The sequence below is a fragment of the Numida meleagris genome, chromosome Z (assembly GCF_002078875.1).
Source record: "Numida meleagris isolate 19003 breed g44 Domestic line chromosome Z, NumMel1.0, whole genome shotgun sequence".
Classification (NCBI taxonomy): Eukaryota; Metazoa; Chordata; class Aves; order Galliformes; family Numididae; genus Numida; species Numida meleagris.
The window spans coordinates 59,221,772-59,243,045 of record NC_034438.1 but is presented as its reverse complement, the minus strand read 5'-3'; the positions used below and the strand labels follow the sequence as shown (position 1 = coordinate 59,243,045).

General features: G+C 36.8%; 1 protein-coding gene across 1 annotated transcript in view; it reads left to right on the top strand.

The window, feature by feature from the left end:
• The window catches only part of ADGRV1 (adhesion G protein-coupled receptor V1), a 257,698-nt gene that overhangs the window by 90,276 nt on the left and 146,148 nt on the right, over positions 1–21,274 (top strand). The window contains exons 61-76 of the mRNA XM_021381087.1: positions 442–565; positions 936–1,074; positions 1,212–1,397; positions 1,722–1,954; positions 6,587–6,735; positions 7,928–8,129; positions 8,609–8,828; positions 9,946–10,185; positions 11,757–11,906; positions 12,572–13,045; positions 13,783–13,926; positions 15,720–15,891; positions 16,268–16,403; positions 17,907–18,754; positions 19,532–19,649; positions 20,404–20,575. Of these exons, the coding sequence (XP_021236762.1) occupies positions 442–565; positions 936–1,074; positions 1,212–1,397; positions 1,722–1,954; positions 6,587–6,735; positions 7,928–8,129; positions 8,609–8,828; positions 9,946–10,185; positions 11,757–11,906; positions 12,572–13,045; positions 13,783–13,926; positions 15,720–15,891; positions 16,268–16,403; positions 17,907–18,754; positions 19,532–19,649; positions 20,404–20,575 (3,707 nt within the window). The remainder of the gene's footprint in view (positions 1–441; positions 566–935; positions 1,075–1,211; positions 1,398–1,721; positions 1,955–6,586; positions 6,736–7,927; positions 8,130–8,608; positions 8,829–9,945; positions 10,186–11,756; positions 11,907–12,571; positions 13,046–13,782; positions 13,927–15,719; positions 15,892–16,267; positions 16,404–17,906; positions 18,755–19,531; positions 19,650–20,403; positions 20,576–21,274) is intronic.

Sequence of the window (21,274 nt, the reverse complement as noted above, 5' to 3'; positions counted from 1 at the left end):
AATTATGTATTTGTCTGAAGAAATGGGTGAGAATTTTAGGTCACAGTTTTTTGTTCTAAATTGTTGGTACAAACTGCTGTGTTCAAGTGTAGAAAAATAAACAAAATACAGAAACATCAAACAGTTAGCATTGTGCAAAAAGAATTCTTTAACAAAAAGCAACAGTCAAACCCAGCTTCAGATCTGAAAGAACCATAGATTAGTTTTATTTGTGAGGGACCATGCAGGGTGGTCATCTAGTGGAAAACCATACTAAAGGAGAGTTCCCAATGAAACCAGGTTGGTGAGGACCTTATCTTATCAAATTCTGAAGATTAAAGGGTGGGGCTACTGCAGGCTTTCTAGACAGCCAGTGCTTAAAATTCACGTGATCATAAGTTAACTTTCAGTTGTACATTTAAAAAAAAATATTTACTGTTAGAAGCTTTGTTCTTTACGTAGGTCTGGCCACTATCATTGTTTTGGGTGATGAGGGAGCTTCTGGGGTGGTTGGAATAGCTCATTCATTCAAGCATGTTCTGATTGGAGAACCTTCTGGCAATTATAATGGGACTGCTCTTATTAGGTAGGTGCATCTCTCATTTTTCCAAATGAAGGACACTATCATAAGCAATGAAAATCCATATTTTCAAGCATTTCTTCTTTGCTCTATGTTATTATCTCTTCTAAAATGAGAATTATTTTTAAACTTAGAAGTGTGTTTTTAAAGGAGGTCAGAATATACAGTGTAGGAGTCAAGAACTGCAAAAATGTTCTCTCTTTGAAGAAAGAATTGTAAAAATCTTAATAGTAACCTAATACATTAAAACTCAAATCTTCACAGTGCTAATAGCATTTCTCTTGTGCGCAACAGTATGATATACTGTTTTTCTCTGGATTGGATATTGACTATTAAAGGCAGAAAATAAAATCTGTATTTGTGTTCTTACCTGCAGCCTGACACGTGGACCAGGGATTTTTGGTGACATCATGATATATTGGAATATAACACCTCCTCATCATACGGAATTTACTGAGATATCAGGAACCTTGACAATGAGAGACAGACAGTCTGCAGCAGTTGTTCTAATACAGGTATAAGAGAGATTTTACACCCGTAGCTATTTTGATTCCTTCCTTTTATTTAGATATTATCTTGGTTAGAAACTAATTATACCTGTCTCCCTGGAAATTTTTAGATCCTTTTAGCTTTCATTGTTCTTCCTCCCTAGGCTCTAGATGACAACCATCCCGAGGAGAAGCATTACTACCAGTTTCAACTAACTGGAATCAGTGATGGAGCACTTATAAATGAATCTAGCAACATAGCAAATATTACCATGGCTGCCAGTGATCTTCCATATGGAGAGTTTACATTTTCAAGAGAATTACTACAAACAACAGAAGAAGAAAGATGGGTATTAGATTAAACTTCATTCCTATGTAAAATGTTCAAAGATTTCAGTATTTTTGCTAACTTCAGAAGAAAAGTAAATCAAAGATTTCCTGTGTTTATCATAGCACAATCTCTATCATGACTTTTGGACTTTTTAATACTCTGAGAAAGAGTGCCATCTGCTAGGCTGCATATGTACTGTATTTATTAAAAACAAGTGTTATCTATGAACCTGTTGAAAAGATACCTTTAGTACAGTTTTGAAAGCAACTGTAATAGAAGAGCAAAGTTTCTTATTCATTTATTTATTTATTTACTTATTTAATAAGTGCTCTTTTCCCCTTAGGTTAACATCACCATTGTGCGTTCCGGAGGATGCTATGGCAAAGTGCGTCTTTGGTTTCAGATAATAAATGGAACTGCAGAGGAGGGAATTGATTTCACTCTCACAATAAGGGAGTTGTTATTCGAACCAGATGAGGAGAGTAAAATGATTTTGGTTGAAATTAATGATGATGACATTCCTGAAGGTCCTGAAGACTTTTCAGTGATGATTACCAAAGTGGAACTCCAAGGAAGGTAAAGAAAAATAGCCTGTTGCACACAAGATTGCTAACAAGCTGAAAAACGTGTAAAACTTTGTAAGACAGCTGTAACAGTGATCATGATAGAAATGAGGAACTCAGTTTTCTTAATATTAGCATGAACATTTTGCTGATTAAGAGTCCATACATGGCATTCGTTTCTTGAATGCATGAGAAACAAGTGTTGAAAAGATTGTTATACATTCTGTCACAAGTAAAATATGGTTATTTAGTTGAGACATGCTTACTGAGATATAAATACTATCTGTGGTTTAGAAGTGTCACAAAGAACACTTTCTACCAAATCAAACAGCAAAGCAATGAATTCAGCACTGCATTTCAAGCAGGTGAAACAATATGGGATTTTCAAGTCTGCATGCTAAATACTTTCCTGTTCTGTTCCTTTTTACTTACTGTATATAGTTAATCATCTCTTTGCAGCCTGTCAAAAGTATAAATGAATATTGTTTAAGATAAAGGAGCAGATGTGCTGGAATCCTTGTACTAAATCAGAGTAAAGGAGTGTTAAAATAACTCTTAAAAGTATTGCCATATTTGGCTGCAATTACATAGTCACTTTCTTCATTAAGTTGATATTTATTGTTTTAAATCGTGTTTTTGCACTTGCAATAATGAAGTCTAATATTAAAGTAAGTATAGCTGTCATTCTTGGACATCTAGGTGCTATCTCACTTTTCACTCATATCTGAAAACACTATTAGACTAATGTAATGTCTTAATTTTAAATGACTAATGATTCATATTGTATGAAATTGCATATAGGTTTCCATTAATATGCAATGTCTCAAACTGCTGTATATCTTCATTTCATGTGCACAAATGAAAACTAGAGCCCATTATTCATGATGCAGTGGATTCTTCTTTGTGTGAAGGTTCATTGATAGAGCTTTAAACTGGCTATGAAGGGGGATGGGAGTGAAACCAGAATCACTATTAAGAAGCCTTTATGTAATGTGCCAGTGCTTCTGCGAAGGGGTTCCCTAGTAAGATCCCACAGTCCTGTGGGGTGAAGGAGAAGGACAACACACCTTTTTGTAGGAGGAACAGAAGGGAAAACGTGCAGCTGGTGGCTACAGAAACAGTTGAGTATGGTCAAGCGAGTATTAGGGCTTCTCCCTCTCAAAAGGCGGCCCAGCTCAGGTGCATCTACACCAATGCACGCAGCATGGGTAACAAACAGGAGGAGCTAGAGGCCATTGTGCGTTTGGAAAACTATGATATAGTTGCCATCACAGAAATGTGGTGGAATGACACACACAGCTGGAATACTGTGATTGATGGCTACTGACTTATCAAAAGAGATAGGCAAGACAGGAAAGGTGGTGGTGCAGCACTCTATGTGAAGAAAGAATACGAATGTATGGAAATTAATGATGGTAATGATAGGGTTGAGAGCTTATGGGTTAGAATAAAAGCAAAGGAGACTGAAATTATCATGGGAGTCTGCTACAGGCCACCCAACCAGGACGAAGAGGTGGATAAGATACTTTATGGACAGCTGGATGAGGTCTTGAGGCCCCTACCCCTTGTTCTCGTGGGGGACTTCAACTTCCCAGATATCTGCTGGAATTATAATACAGCAGAAAGGGAACAGTCCTGGATTCTTAGAGTGCATGGGAGACAACTTCCTGACACAGCTGGTGAAGGAGCCAAGAAGGGGAAGCAAAATCCTGGACCTGCTGTTTGTTAACAGAGAAGGCCTTGTGGGAGATGTAAAGGTTGGAGGCCGTCTGGGGCAAAGTGATCATGGAATAGCAGACTTCTCAATCCTTGTTGAACCTCAGAGGGGAGTCAGCAAAACTGCAAGCTTGGACTTCCAGAGGGTGGACTTTGGCCTCCTTTGGACCAAGGTTGAGAGAGTCCCTTGGGCGGCAGTTCTGGACGGCACGGGAGCCTAGGAAGGCTGGGAATACTTTAAGGAAGTTATTTTAATGGTGCAGGAGCTGACAATCCCCAAGTCATGAAAGACGAGCTGTCAGGGTAGAAGACTGGTCTGGCTGAACAGAGACCTTAAGCTGGAACTCAGGAACAAAAGGAAGGTTTATGGTCTTTGGAAGAGGGGGCAAGCAACTTATGACAATTACAAGTAAGTAGTGAAGCTGTGCAGGGAAAAACTTAGAGAAGCCAAAGCCCAGCTAGAACTGAACTTGGCCACTAAGGTGAAAAACAACAATAAATATTTCCATAAATACATCAACAGTAAAGGGAGGGCTAGGGAGAATCTCCATCCCTTGTTGGACGCTGAGGGCAACATGGTGACCAAGGATCAGGATAAGGCTGAGGTACTTAATGCCTTCTTTGCCTCAGTCTTTCATAGAACGACTAGTTGCGCCCTGGGCACACAGCCCCTTGAGCTGGCAGATGGGGATGGGGAACAGAATAGGCCATGCACAATCCACGATGAGATCGTTCTGGACCTGCTCCACAAGCTGGACACCCACAAGTCCATGGGGCCAGATGGATTGCACCCTAGAGTGCTGAGGGAGTTGGCGGATGTGGTTACCAGGCCGCTCTCCATCATCTTTCAACATTCCTGGCTAACAGGGAATGTCCCGGTTGACTGGAGACTAGCAAATGTGATTCCCATCTTCAAAAAGGGCCAGAAAGATGACCGTGGTAGCTATAGACTATCAGTCTCACCTTGGTGCCAGGGAAGGTTATGGAACGGATAATCTCAGGAGCCATCACTGATCAATTATAGGTCTTCCAGGGGATCAGGCCCAGTCAGCATGGGTTTATGAATGGTAGATCCTTTTTGACAAACCTGATTTTGTTCTGTGACAAGGTGACCTGGCTTAATGGATGAAGGTAAGGCTGTCAGTGTGGTCTGCCTGGACTTCAGTAAAGCCTTTGACACTGTCCCCCACAGTATCCTCATGGAGAAGCTGGCTGCCCATGGTTTGGTTGGGCATACGGTCTGCTGGGTGAAACACTGGCTGGATGGCCAGGCCCAAAGAGTTGCAGTCAATGGAGTTAAATCCAGTTGGCAGCCAGTCATGAGCGGTGTCCCCCAGGGCTCGGTACTGGGGCTGCTCCTATTCAACATCTTTATTAATGATCTTGATGAGGGGATTGAGTGCACCCTGAGTAAGTTTGCAGACGACACCAGGTTGGGAGGGAGTGTTGATCTGCCAGAGGGTAGAAAGGCTTTACAGAGGAACCTGGATAGACTGGAACGATGGGCCAAGGTAAACTCTGTGAGTTTCAATAGGGCCAAGTGTCAGGTCCTGCATTTTGGTCACAACAACCCCAGGCAACCCTACAGGCGTGGGGAGGAGTGGCTGGAAAACTGCCTGACGGAGAGGGACCTTGGTGTGCTGATGGACAGTTGGCTGAATATGAGCCAGCAGTGTGCCCAGGTGGCCAAGAAGGCCAATGGCATCCTGGCTTGGATCGGGAACGGTGTGGTGAGCAGGACTAGGGAAGTAATCCTGCCCCTGTACTTTGCACTGGTGAGGCCCCACCTCAAGTACTGTGTTCAGTTTTGGGCGCCTCAGTACAGAAAGGACATTGAGGTGCTGGAGCAGGTCCAAAGAAGGGCAACAAGGCTTCTGAAGGGCTTGGAGAACATGCCCTACGAGGAGCGACTAAAGGAACTGGGGCTGTTTAGTCTGGGGAAGAGGAGGATGAGGGGAGACCTCATTGCTCTCTTCAAATACCTGAAAGGTGATTGCAGTGAGAGCGGGGCTGGTCTCTTCTCAGTGGTGACAGGTGACAGGACAAGGGGAAATGGCCTCAAGGAGGTTTAGGTTGGATATCAGGAGAAACTTCTTTACAGAAAGGGCTGTTAAGCACTGGAACAGGCTCCCCAGGGAGGTGGTTGAGTCACCATCCCTGAATGTGTTTGAAAACTGTTTGGATGTGGTGCACAGGGACATGATTTAGCGGTGGGCTGTTAGAGTTAGGGTAATATGGTTAGGTTGCAGTTGGACTTGATGATCTTGAGGGTCTTTTCCAACCTGAGCAATTCTATGATTCTATGATTCTATGAACACATAATGTAGAATAGAAACACAACTGTGGCATATGTGAATTTTGCACTGTATGGAATTACTTTGATGTGGAACTATATTTTTAAAAATTCCAACCCACTAGCTCTTTTCATTTGTATCTCCCGCAACAAACTGTATTAAAATTTTGTATTTACAGTAACTTTGTTAGGAAAGATCATGTAAGTTGTGGATTCCAGCAGAGGTACAAACACTGGTCATTATGATAGCCATGTAAGATATTAGCAATAGGAATGACCTATACAGACAATTACTAGATAAGATTTTCCTGATTGAAGTTTTTAAGGCATCTTTTTTAAAGCACGTTGTCATGTGTAGTGCGTAGGTTTCACTATTAATAGATGGTTAATCTGCTTAGAGTATAACCTCATTAATATTTTCTAGAGTTTCATGGGGAAGAAAAAATGGAAGATATATGTTGCTGGAGGTAAACAGTTATTTTTTTTTCATATGATGTTTTCAGAAAATATGGCAAAAAGACTTTGGTGATTACTCTCAGAAAATAAAAGTATTTGTAGTAATCATTGAATTGTCACATGTACATCTTAATACTTTCACAACTTTTTTTTTAATTCTTTTTATTGTGTTCTTAAAAGTGGATTTGATTTTACCGTCAAAGAAAATGGCCTACAGGTGGATCAACCTCCTATAATAGGAAATATATCCACAGTGCGAGTAACTATAGCAAAAAGTGACAATGCAGAAGGCATGATAGAATTTGATCCACAGTACATCCTTCTACAAGGTTAGTTTACTCTAAGTTTTCAGTGTGAGTTATAAGATAAGTCTGTGACTCAGACATAAATTTTTGAGATAACTTACAACATCTGCTTTGAGTTTTGATACAAACTATATAAGCAACTGTAAGTAAATTCTTCAGCAATTTTTCTTCATACTCTCTGTCACTGTATCAGGGTTGTGCAGACTGTATTACTTCTGTACCTGTGGCAATAAACTTGAGAATGAGGGGACTCTCAAGGAGAAAAGGATTACTACATGTTTCAGTGTCTTTCATCGTAAGAGCAAGTCTCCTGTATTCAGAATATTCTCAATTTGTGTTTGAGTCAATCAGCAGTGATGCTGAAACTACTTCGGTATTTCTAAGCAGAAATTACCATAAGAAGATGTAATGGTTGTTTCACTCAGATATTTCTTATGTGTGTATTGTCACTGAAAAATAATGACTAACCTGACCTGATAAGTATGTGTTTGAATAATAGTTGAAACCTGCTTAGTGCTCCCGTGAAGACCGTAAAAATATCAAATCATGAACTGACCTTTCATATCAGCTAAAATAATTTCATTCCTTGTCATTATTCTGGTAGATTCTCAACATACATAGCTCCATTTCAGTTTGCTCTCGGGTATTTCTTTTGATTTTAAGCTGTTCCCAAGATGATAGCCTCTCTGCTTAAGTGTTTAAAACCTATCTGAAATTTTCTTCATTTATCACATTCAGTAGAAGACTTTTCCATAGTCCTGAAGATTTGCTTCTACATAATCATTGAAGATAAAATGAGCTACTATAGTATGATGAAGTGTCTTAAAGTGTAAACTTTTCTTTTAAAGGAACAATAACCAGTCATTCATACAAATGATTTTATAGCAGAGTAAGATATTTTTTTTTCCTGTTACTTAGTTGTTTGATAGAAGATGCTTACATTACCTTTAATCAGTAACTAAAAATCTAAATGGAAAAATAGCGGAGGAAGTCCTTAGATGAAGAAGAATGTATTACTGTGCTACAAGAAACAATTTCTTGCTTGCATTAAAATGTTGTTAGAAGTGGAGTATTCATTTTTCAAAAGTAATGCTCACAGAAGCTTCAGAAAGTTCTTTTGAGTGCAGAAAGAAACAGACTTCAGTATACAATTCTTTATATCTAAAAAAATTGACATGAACCATCTGTGGTATCTTTTTCTTAATTGTTCTTGTAGTAGAGGAAGATGCTGGAGTAATCATGATTCCTGTTGTGAGGAAGCGTGGAACTTATGGCTATGTAACAGCTGATTTTCTTTCTCGAAGTATTTCTGCACTTCCCAATGGTGTTGACTATATAATCCATAATGACTCAGTCACATTTTATCATGGCCAGAACCAGACTTTTATCTACATCTCTATTACTGATGATGAAGAAAGGTAATTTATTTTTGTGATGATTTATCATTAAATTACTGTTAAGTAATCCATTTTTTTTAGCATGAGCAGTATACCTATATGTAGAATTGGAATAAAAAAGGAAATTGCTGCAGTGCTGAAAAATGCATCTAAATTTAAAAAGAGAAACTGTTAAAGTTTCACAGTATGAAACATAGACATTTCATTAGATTATCAGATTATTAGGTAGTTATTAGGTATTAGGTATTTAACATAAATGGGAAGTAGAGTATTATTTTTATTTCAGTTATCACCATTCATTGTAAAAGGGAGGAATCTTCTGTTGTAAGTTCACTGAGCTGACTTCTGCATATATTCAGATATTCAGAGAGCTCCATAGTTGAAATATTTGAATAAAGTATATTTGGAATTACCTTTTTTTTGTGGGGGAGGAGTGGGGGGAAGGGATTTCTCATAATTTTTCTCTTTTTTTTCCTTTTTTTTTTTTTTTTTTCATACAGTGAGTTTGCAGAGCAATTTGAAATCCAGCTGACAGGAGCTACTGGTGGAGCAGTCCTTGGACTCCACCTAGTGAGCCAGATCACTATTGCTAAAAGTGACTCTCCCCAGGGGATTGTCCGATTTCTCAACAAAAGTCAAATTGTTCTTCCCAATCCAGATACACCCATGACAGTGTCTCTGGTGCTGGAAAGAACTGGAAGATTGTTCGGAGACACACAGGTAGGCTCTGGCTGTCAGAGATGTTGGTTGCTTTGCAGTTGCTAGGTCAAAAAGCTCCTGGATTTTCCTTCAAAAGCTTCTTTGTGACTGACTTCTGATGGGATAATTACAGCTTTTTACTGTGACTTTATTGCATATAGTTGCAGTGTAGCAAAAAATATAATTAAACTTTTCTTCTATTTCTCCTTCTTTCTTTCTAACTTTTATTATGGTCTGGTGTTTTAAACTAGCTCCCAATCCTGTCAGAAACATGGTTCATATCATATACCACACGTTTCATTTAATTTAGTTGAATTACTTCCTCAAAGTGGTTGTTTTTTTTTTTTTTTTCAGTAAATTGTTCATTATGAATTTTCTAGGTTTCCAGACCACTGATAAAGAAAGATATAAATATGAACCAAGGCAAGCCTTTTGTAGTCTTGACAAATGACTGGAAAATCTCTTCCCCATGTAGAAATTTTCTTAGTTTTCTTTGACTTTTTTTCTCTAGAAGTCATTTAAGGAAACAAAAAAATTAAAGTGATCAAAATAAAAATGATGTTAAAAGTGCAGAATGTGGCCTCCACAAAAGCAAATATAATTACAGGAAATTTTGAAAGTATTCTAGCTTTTAGTCAGGCTGCAAAAGTATGAAAAATCATTTGAGGAATTTAAAACTTTTATTGCAGACTATTAAATGTTTGTCATTTTAGGTCAAATATTACCTTTCATGGGGAGTGAATACTCATTCACTTGGGGAGCTTCACAAAAAAAATCTGGACAAGGGCAGAATTAACAACTGGCCTGCGTGTTTCCCATTACGTGCTCTAAAGAAATTTGATTTCTAATTATTTATATATATTATTAATATATTGATTTTAATAAATTGGCATTGTGGTTAACCCTTTACAGTTTCCTTTTGTAATTTGTTGTGCTTATCTTTCCAAAGGATTATTTAACTTCCTACATGCAATTCATTATTAATATTTTGTGATTCATTTTTACCAGCAAGATTTAAACATTGTTACATACCAGATTAAGGAACTTTATTTCACTTACAGTGTTCTGTCATTTCTCACTCTTGGGGGCCTACTATAACATAGCATCACTCTTATTCTGAAACTGATATCTTCCACAGATTAATTGGGACATTTTAGGGCCCAATTCAGAAGAGGTTTTATCTCCTTTGAATAGTGATATTGGTGACCCTGTGAATGGATCATTTTATTTTGGAGAAGGAGAAGGAGGTCTGAGAGCTATTCATCTACAAATCTATCCTCATGAAGAAATTGAAGTTCAGGAAATATTTGTTATTAGACTGAGCCTTGTGAAGGGTGAAACAGAAATAGATCCTAAGGCAAACAACATTACGCTAATAGTAAGTCATTATCACTTTTCTGTTTTCTGAGACCTTTCTTGATACTGGTATTTATCCTGCAAAACTTTTAAAAATTAATCATATGGATTGCGTGCTTTGTCATTTGGCTTTCTTGTCTCTTCTACTCCCATGTATTGGTGTGACTTCAGTTCTTAAGAAAATGTTGCCAATATCAGTAAAAATTTGTGTAGGAGCCCTGACTTGGCTCTCTTCCTTGCAGAAGTTTGTGGTTCTCTTTGGTGGGAGCATGGGTGGATCTTGATTCCTAACTGTTCACCATTTTGACCTCTAATTCTCCTCCCACTAGCACATATAAATGAAATGAGAAATTCACAGTGAAAGACAGATAGTCAGAGAAGTAAGGCAGAGAAGCTGTCAAGGGCAAATATTTGCTCTAGGGATACTGCAGTTAAGGATTTATATACAAGACTTTTATAAGAAGCCAACAAAAATAAAAAGTAAATTTGGTTGTATTGTCTTTTCTGGCCTATATTGTAATGTATTGATGGATTTAACTCCTTTTTCCACAGGTTCTCCTTCAGAGACCTAGGTTTATTTCTAGAAATGAAATGTGTACCAATGCATACCGTATTTCACACTGCATACCAATGAATTGTTTTCCCTGTAGGCACTAGTGTTTGTGCAGAGCTAATCCAAAGCAGAAGTCTTTGATTCTTTATTTAGCCTTTATGTCTGGTGAAACTATATCAGTGTAGTAAGAATGCAAAAATAATCAAAATATTTACTAATCGGATTGCTAGTTCTCTCTGTGTACCATTCCCTCAGTTTCTCTCCAGGTGTTCAGAAGATACAGAAAGAAGCTTTAGAGGCTAGACTGGATTTATGGTAAAAATTTTAGAATAAATTTGCAGCAAGGATTTATTATAAATACAGTTGTCTGCTTATGTCTTTTGATCCCACCAATTAGGTTTGGACAGTTCAGAGTTTGCTGAAAACTGAAAAGGGGACACTCATGCTTTCTCTGCTGTGTCTTAATATCTTATCTCCATGGAATAATCTTTCCAAGTTCTTTCAAAATTAATTTATTCTCTCAAATACGTTTTAACCATTTACAGTGTATAAGTTGTTTATGGTAAAGTGAGGCTCAAGTGGACAGAATCGTTGTCACTGCCCTTTGTTTTCATATGAAGCTTCAATTAATCAAAGACAAAGATGTCTGTATATTTATTGACAACATCAAATTCTGATTCTTATTTAATTTAGAGCTTGCACTTGCAAATCAGCAAGTCATCCACAGATTTCTTAAAACAATCTTGTTTGTGTGCATGAATGCATGTGTGCTTAATATCACTCCCTTCTGATATCCTGGTGCTCTTGTATGCTGTTTTTTTTAATTCTTGTACTCACAGTGTCTGTTATCTGCTATTCTGTTAGACCTGTTAACTCTGTTAACTGCTACTGAACTCTGGAATCGTAAGAGAAAACTCAATGGGAAGAGTTTAATAGATACATGCCCTGTAGCATTCAACAATGAAAACTTAATAATTTTAGCAAGAATATAGTTCAGTCTACGTTTCTGATTTTGTTGTTGTTGTTTGCTTTGTTTACAGATACAGAAGTTTGGTGATCCTAATGGAATTGTACAGTTTGCTCCTGAGTCATTATTTGAGAGGAACTATACAGAGCCCTCAGCAGTGGAAGGACCACAAAGTATTACATTGTTTCTCAGACGAGTTCAAGGCACTTTGGGAAACATAACGGTATTTTTATTATTTGTTTTCTGAATAAGCAGTATAATCTGAAATTATCAGTGTGAACATATAGAGAACAAATGGAGTATTTTTTTCTGTTTCTTTCAATTGTTTGTTGCTCCAGTTCATTTTTGTAATGTTGCCTTTCAGACTGAGCCTAGCAAGGAGTTCAGCTTAAGTGCCTGTGGTTTGGAAAGTCGTATTCAGTCTCCTCACTGATAGAGAAAAAAGAAATATAGTATTGTGGTTGTCTCTCTTCTTTCTCTATCTTCCCTTGTGCTTTTGTTGAGAGAGGAGAGTGTATTTTTATAGTGAGCTTTCTTTGAGAACATCAAAATTTACCTTTCTTCCAGCTGTATTTAAAAGGTAAGTTTCAACTATTTTGAACCACCGCTCACAATATTATTTAGCTGAAGTATTTTTTAAGTCTATGTTTTAACAGTTATTTAATTGCTATTTACTTATTTATTTTCTTCCAATTAATGAAAGAATCTGCTGTATTAAATGAGGATTCTTGACCACTTTCTATTGTGAGGAATCTTGGAGAGAGGACATACAGCAAAATATCATGGTGTAAAAAACAGAAACAATTTTTAAACATGGTTCAAAGTATATGTATGTTTGTGATTCTGTGTGTAATTTTGTTGTCTTTTGCATTTTTTCATTCATTTTAGGTTTACTGGAAGTTACATAGTGAATTTGACATCACAGGTGACTTTCTTACAACGGAGGGATCTGTTGTCATTGCTGACCAGCAGAGTACAGCAGAAATAATTATCTACCTGTTACCTGATGATGTTCCAGAACTAGATGAGAACTATATAGTGCAACTGATTTCAGTAGAAGGTGGAGCAGATTTAGATGAAGATAAAAGAATTTCAAAGATCAGTGTTTTTGCAAATGATGATCCCCATGGAGTGTTTGCCTTGTACTCTGATCGACAGTCAGTATTGGTAGAGAGAAACCTTGATCGGTATGTTCAGATTAATGTAACTCGGCATGCTGGGACATTTGGAGAGGTGGTCACTGAATACCACATCTTGACTCATCAAGAAGAAGAACTAATTGCACCTGAAAATGAAAGGGGATACCTCACCATAAAAGATGGTGCCAGCTTTGGAGTGAAAAGAGTGCCAATAAGCAGCCAGGTCTGTATTATCCTTTTAGATCCTTTGATGTCTAGTGTTTAGTTTTGTCTTAATCACAATACAAATGTGCTGGAATGAGTTGCTAGACTCTCAGCAGTATCCACTATGAAGAAAGAGCAAAGAAAACATTTTAAACCTTATTAATCTCCCATTTATGGTTAGAAGCGGAGTTAAATATTGTGTTTTCAGATGATACTTGCAAAATCACTGCTATGCATACATTCATATAGTTGGTTTGTCTCCATCAGTGATCTTCATTATTATAATTTCTATATTTTTTTATCATACGCATCAAAGAACTTTCTCAGGTTTCCATTTTGGATTGTCAGTAGTCATCTGTTGCAGCTGACGTATAAAACAGCAGTTATATTTGTTGTCAGCATTGCCAGGTTATTTGGTATACTTATTACAGAGTTACATTCACAGTGTGGTGAATCAGAAAGATGAAAAGTGAGCTGAGGCGCGCTTTTCCATTTACAATTTATTAAAATGGCAATAAATGCTTTGCAAATTCACAGTACAACAAACTGCTGGTTAATCGCATTCTCAACATTGATGCTTTATCTATAGTTCTTCTGAGCAAGATAATAAAATGCTAGTCTTGAAAGGACTGCTTTTGTATGTAAGTAGAACAAAAGTTGCACATCAGTCTGCTACGTAATTTTTTGAACTGATGGCTATCATGCTTTTTCTGGAATTAATTTTCTATCTTTCAATTTAACTTCTCTTTTTCAAAGGCATTCCTTTTATTGGGCTTGAATTTTACTCTGGAACTGATTAATGTAAGCCTGGTTAGGGAAAGTGCCAAGGACGTGCCTAAAATATTAGGAAAAGCAAAGTCAGCTGTTGTGCTTATTCCTGCAGAAGCTGCCAATTCACAGGTCAGTATAATATTTCAGGCTGCAGTATAACATTTCTACCACACTGCATACAAAAGATAAGAGCAGTTAGGATTTAGTTTGCTCCTTAAAGTTTTTTTTCATTGCAACCAGTTTAATGACTGACAAGACTTCTGTAGTTATTGTGCCGTGTACTTCTTTTCTGGATACATATTTTTTAATTTTTATAGAAACGTGTTAATACTGCATGAAAATATCTCTTCAACCAATAATTTTGATATATATATATTTAAAGCAACAGTAATCAGTGTAAATACTACAGTTAATTTATGCAGGTCACTCTGAAAGTAATGCCTCCTATTTATTTCTGTGGAAACTACAACAGATACAAAGAACACAATTGCACTTTTTGATATAGCAAGTTCTCAGCTGCAACACAGTATTTTTCAACATAGTCACTGTCATTATTCAATCTGCACTGATGAGCTGATCGAGATGCTGTTCATTTTGTGATGTGTCAGCTGTGCATGGCCATCCAGAATGTGGCTTGCCTTTCTCGTCACTGTTGCCACTGCTGAACACACCACCCACCCCACACTGTGCTCACACCCACTGTTTGGTCTCCATAAATGTTCAGCAAGCGTCAATGAATGTCTATGAGTGCCAATTTTTCTGATAGAAGAATTCAGTAACAAATCTTTGCTTCATTAATGCTTCCATGTCAGATGCCATTCTGTCAGACTGCCCCTCTGCTGCCATCTGTCACAATAACATGTAGCAATAACAGGTAGCAGGATATTGGTGGGAAAGTTGAACCTCTACTGCCATACGACCGACATCCGCCTCTAATATTGTGGGCCGACATAATAAAATAGGAGGCATTGCTTTCAGAGCAGAACTCGTATATTTTTTTTGTTTACATGAAATGAAAGTGCTGAGATTTAAAAGACAAGAAGCAGTTCTGAACTAATCGTGCCTTTAAGTACAGCAGCGCGAAAGTAGATAACAGTAACTACATAGTAGTATATGCAAGAAGAGGTGGAAATCATGCTGTTCTTTAATGCAATTGGCAACACATTTGGCTAATCACAGTGTGAGAAATTCTAACTTTAGCTACCTTATATGACAGTGAGAAAAGAGAATTTGCCTATTCTATTACGGTATATGCTCTTTAACCCATTTCTTATGTATCAGGCAAAGACAATGGAATTCTCATATTTTTAGTTTTAAGTAATTTTATTTGTCTTAAAGCCCTAATATTTCTTTTAATTTCTAATTAAACTTAAATCTCTATCAATATTGTCCACTGTCAGTATTGTTCTGGCAATATTCATCCAGTTATTGCTTTTAGAATGTGGGAATTATCCTTTTAACTTTATTTTCTGCTTAAAGGAAAGTAGATTATGCTAGCAAGAATATTCTATTAACAATATCATACAGCAACAATTTATTTTCACTGGATACAAAATAATTCTATCTCTGTGGATACACACACACATATAGATATACACTACTGTAGCTATTACTGTGAACGTCAAGGATGGACTGTTAGGTTGTTATGTTTTGCTTTTAATGTTTTCAGTAGTGAAATATGAGTCATATTGGTTCCTTTCTCTGAGATTTAATTATCAAAAATCTTAGATTTAGCAGAATTGTCATAGACTTGTTAAGGAATTGTTTGCATGTGCGTATCTGCGCCTGTACTCCAAACTTACATCACAACTACATGTAAAATGATTGTGAAATACCCATTTCAAAATATATAGTATGCTTGCATGTATGTTATTACCTATTCTTAGCCACTTTCTATAAGAATATCTGTTATGTTTCCACAGGTTGGCTTTGAATCTGTGATTTTACAACTTACAGATATTGCAGCAGGGACAGGTCAGGCTGTCATAACCAGAAAAGGAGTTTATGGCTCTGTAACAGTTAACTGGATTTCAGGATACCCACCAGAACTAATCACTGACTTCATTCAGCTGGGCAATATTACTCCTTCATTTGGTAAGTGCTTGTCTGAAGAAGGAGGTATGACAATTACATAACTGTTTTACTTATTGGTGTCTGTACATATTTCCTGTATTAATGAAGTGTCATTAGAATGGAATTGTATGGTCTGATTTTTTTATCTGTAAGCAATATGCTTATTTCATGAGTAGAGAAAGAACTAAATGTCATAGGTACCTGTCTGTGAGGTAAGCATAATGCTATGTCCTGGTGGACAACTTTGTGTAGGAAAGACCGTTAACCAAATTTCTTCTTGCTAAGTGGAGTGGAATTGTGATTACAGGCCCTATCTCAGCATATACCCAGGTAGAATGAGAGTTTCTATTTAGTGACTTTAAACTGTGCTCTTTCTCTTCTCTTTCTTTTACTTCAGGTATTGTTTTATTTTCCTCTGGTGAGAAAAGTAAAGTAATCTCATTTCAGGCTACTCCAAACATAAATAAATGTGAGTCATTTGCCATCTCTTTAACAGAAGTGAACAGCAATGTGTCTGGTGGGGCTCAGCTGAGGTAAGGTTATTACTTAAAGTCTTTAGTTTCACAGATGCTGTAAGAATTATGATCTGTATACAGCAATATGCCTTAGAAAAACCACTTTTGAGTTATAGACAGGTTGGAAGATTAGTGCCTTTTTTGATAAATTCACAAATCTTGTTTCAGTTCTACATATCTGACCTTACCAGAACTGAAGCTTCTCTCAGATTCTGGTCTATTTCATGCCAGGAGGATCCAGGATGTCCAGAATGTGTCTCAAATCATAGGGGCAGTTGAGAAAACGAAGAACCAAGATCGACAACTTTAGCCAGGAAGCTGAAGAATGAAAACAACTGTAATAGTTTTCATTAGTCTCCCTAAAAATCCATAATAAGATGTTCTTAGGTAACAAATGCTATTTCAAAGAAATTGAAACAAAAAAATGTTCAAAAAGATGCTTCATATTAAAAAATATTTTTGTTCTTACAAGTGGAACTATTTCATTTAATGTAGTCTTCCATCTGAAGTAGATTGTTACCTATTCTTCAAATTATTTTATTTTCATTCTTCCTTATTTATTGATAGCTAAAAGTGGTATAAAATGAATGGACATATAGCTACACCATGTATGGAGAAAAGTATTTGCTTCTCCACATTACAATTATACCGGCAAGTCAGAAGGAAGTAAAGAATGAACTGGATGGCTAAGCTCCCTGGACAGACCCAGTCTCCTAGGCTTGTATCTTCTGTGGACTGCTGTCCTCAGAGCACCTATTTAGCATGTGAATTAAAAATCTTGAGAATGATGTTTTCTAGAAAACTAGATCCCACTGGAGGGAAAGCTGATAATTTTGAGTCCCTTAGTGATGAAAAGTGTCTAGTTTGTTAATGAAAATCACACTGTAATTGTAGTGCTATTTGGTAGCCTATGGTGCTGAATACTGGGTCAGTTACAGCAGAAATGCAAGGTCCAGAGTTTAACAAAAGCCTTTTTGGAAGCAGATTAACAGAGTCTTCAGCTCTATGCATTTTTTTTTCCCACATAAGAATGGTATATATTTCATATGAGCATAGTAGAGTTCAAACTGACACTTACTAATGGTACTCAAATATGGAAAAAACTACAGTGAGTTGAGAGGGGATGGTTAGTAATTCAAAATGCCACCATAATTAAGTCTTCAGATAGATTCTGTCTGCTCCCTGGCAAAAATGGTAGATCTGCTATCATCAGTCTAGTCCACAATTTTCTCTTTGTACAGGAAGTTTGTTCTACAGTTAAGACTGGTATTTCTCTGTTAACTCAGGATGTATTAAGCGTATGAAAGACTGTTCAACAATAATTCAACACTTTTTTTTCAAAGAATCTCTTTACATCTTACCTTGTATAGTTGCTATTTCTTCTCTCAATTGTTACAATTTTTTTCTTTTAATTCATTTTCTTACAGCCTTCATTGGTTGTTCACCGGAAGCTATTCTCTGTCTTTTAATTTTCTTATTTCATGTTTGATCATTCAACTTTCAATATCTTTTCTGTTTCAGATCAGGATTTACAATAGCTGAAATTGAGCCAATGGGGATATTCCAGTTTGCTTTTAACTCAACATTCATTTCAGTTGAAGAAGATGTTGAGTCAGTCACACTGCATGTCCAAAAACTGTTTGGATTTCGAAGTAATGTCACTAAATTGACGTATCAGACCACTCCGGGAAGTGCCAAACCACTAGAGGACTTTAGGCCTATTCATAATGGGGAGCTTATATTTGCACATTTTCAAACAAATGCCATGATAAAAATACCAATAATTGATGACACTGTTTCTGAAATGGAGGAATATTTTTTTGTAAATTTGACTACTGTTGAAATTTTGGATTTTCAACCTGCTAAACTTGACTGGAGTCCACGTTTAAATCCAGCTTTCAGTGTTGCAACAGTTAATATCCTGGCTAATGATATTCTTCATGGAATACTCAGTTTGGGGCCAGAGTTTATTTATGTTGAAGAAGATGCAAACAATTATACCTCCAACACAGTGATAATTAATATCAGAAGGACCCACGGGTTTACTGGCAATATTGAAGTAACCATTAAAACCTTTGGAGGAGTAAGTGCACAGAGTGGAGTAGATTTATATCCTTTTGAAAATGTTTATGGAAAATCAAACTTTACATGGGCAATGGAAGGAGAAGATTTTGAGGAACAGTCAGTCTCTCTGACTTTGTTGGATGGAGAAGGAGAAAGCAAGGTGTCCATAAAAATTTTTGATGATGATGAGCCTGAAGGCCAGGAACTGTTTTATGTTTTCCTCTCAGATCCTAAACATGGAGCTCAGATAGTGAAAGGAAAGGATGAATATGGATTTGCTGCTTTTGCAACAGTAATTATTGCAGGTACCATTTTTTTTTTCCCAGTAAATAAGTATTGGAATTAAGTAATAGTAAATAACTGTAGGTACTTATAGCAATATTTATGTAAACTCTCACTGTGTTTAAGGATAAAGCCTTTAGCAGCAAGATTTTACAGGACACTGTGGAGGCATTAATTTCCCTTCGTTAGCTCTGTTTTGGGCTTTGGTTGTCTTTTTGTTTTTTTCTCTTTTGCTGCTTTGCTGAAGCTCTTTACATTCTTATGAGAACAATGCAGTGTTTTCCAGCTCTCTAGTTCCACACACTGAATTAAAGAGAAGGAGAAAACAAATGTAGCAATATGGGGAAATGATTGGATTCAATGTAATAGGTGAGCAGAATAAGAAAGGTGAAGTCATGTCCTTGGAAGCTTGTCATGTCCTCAGAAGCATAACCAGCCATGACAACACCAACAATCTAGGGGCACGCTGAAGACAATTTCTGTTTAGAAAGAAAATGTTTTAATGGGTGCACAGATGGTACCAGGATTCTCATAAGAAATTTACTTTCAGAGGAATTCTAAAGGTTAATAGATGTGAAGTGTAGAAATGCCAACATCTGAAGTTGGAGATAGATATGGAATGTACATAAAAAATAGTAATACCAAAAAAAAGAAATTGTCGTGAGGCGTCCTGTACTGGTGGTTTGGGGCATACTTTTGGTATCCATTTTTTATGTTTATTTTGTTTTTAGAGTAAAAATATAACTTAGTCCCAGCTTAATTTCCTAGCTAATGAATGTCATGGACTGTTTCCTATATAGGAAGTGATCTTCAGAATGGCATTTTGGGATTCATTCCAGAAGTACAAAGTGGTCTTGTACTTGATGAAGACTCAGAAAACAGAGAGGTGCTGCTGGCTGTTGCAAGGCAACCAAACAGGTGCAGACAGCAACTGATTCAAGTTCTCTACATACATTTTGTGTTAAGTCAACGGTGCTGATGTGGAAGAGGTTATCATAGAATTTTTTAATAATTTTTGCCTTTCAGCACCTTTAATAATTTCCCAGATTTTGGGAAACTAGCTTTAATGTGTTTAGGCCTGTCACTGTGCTGTTATTAAACAGAAATGGAAAACCCCACTATGTGGCTGTTGTCTAGCTGTGAAAGTTTTGCTTAGGTTAAGGACTTACTCTGTTGAAGTGAAATTAAAATTCTCATCTTCCTGCATAGTATATAGAAGGTATGAATATTTGAATGAGCAATTAACACAATGCTTAAGTGTTAGAACTATGCTTGTATCTTCAATAGCACAGACTGATTTTTTTTCTAACACATGTATATGTTGTACATTTATATGTACTTTAAACAAATATCCTCAAATATTCTATGTTCCTCAAACTTACAGGAAAGTCAGATTCTGACTGGCTTTCCAGACAATTGTTTACCATAGAAGAAAGTAACTGAATACATCCTTGAATTTCAAGCACCAGTGTCTGTTTTGCAGCTGATACCACGTTTTCTGAAGGAAAAGTCAAGAAGAATGTGGGTGCTCATCACTGCTTTATTTTCTTCCTGTGTTATTTTTTGTAATCTATACAGATTTGAGAGGAATTAATTTGCAGAGTTTTTCATCTTAAATCAGTTTGATGCTTAGTTTGTTTTGAACATGTTTATTCTTTTAATTTGCTTATAGGGCATTTGAAGATGTGAAGGTCTTTTGGCGTGTGACATTTAATGAAACAAGTGCTGTCCTTCTGAAGGATGGTGTGAACTTGGAGAACGAACTTGTGTCTGTGCTGGGAGCCACTACCTGCATGGCAGGTCAAACAATGTGCAACATCTCAATTGAAATAAAACCTGATAATGTAAGTAGTTAGTGCACATTTATATACAGGACAGTGTAACTGAATTGTAATTTATCAAGATGAAAAAATAAATCCCTGGTACTGAGGAACTGATGCGTAGGCCATGGATTGAAGATAGTAACGACATCTACTACATTTCTCTGAAAACAGATTTTTATTTACAGGTTTGTACTGCCTCCATCGTGATTGGTAAAAAGTCAGGAAAGAGTTGCGTATTTCATTTAAAGAGTAAACTGCAGGTCTCAGTTTCCACAGAACTATAAGAAAAAACTGAGTCATTTCACTGAAATGTTTGTTCATATGCTAAATTCTTAACTTTCACACAGAAAATTTTTCAACTGTCAAACAATCATTTGCGTGATTTTTGTGAATCATATCCTGTAAAAAAAAAAAAATCACATTCAGCAAAGAACTTGTTGTCCAGCTTATGCATATTTTTTTTTACCTAAATCTCGCACAATGATCTGTGAATGCTATTCAATCATAAAAATGTCTAAGATCCTCTGAACATCTGAAAATCTGTCTCTGTGCACATCCATGTTGAAAGTGGCAAAGTCTGGTTTAGCAGCCATCGTCCACTGAAACCATTTAGCATTTGCCAGTTGGGTATGCGTAAGCCTGACTGCCTTGAGAGGCCCAGCTGGAACTCAAAAGCTCAGATATCATTTAATTAACACAAAGCACAACATACAGTAATTT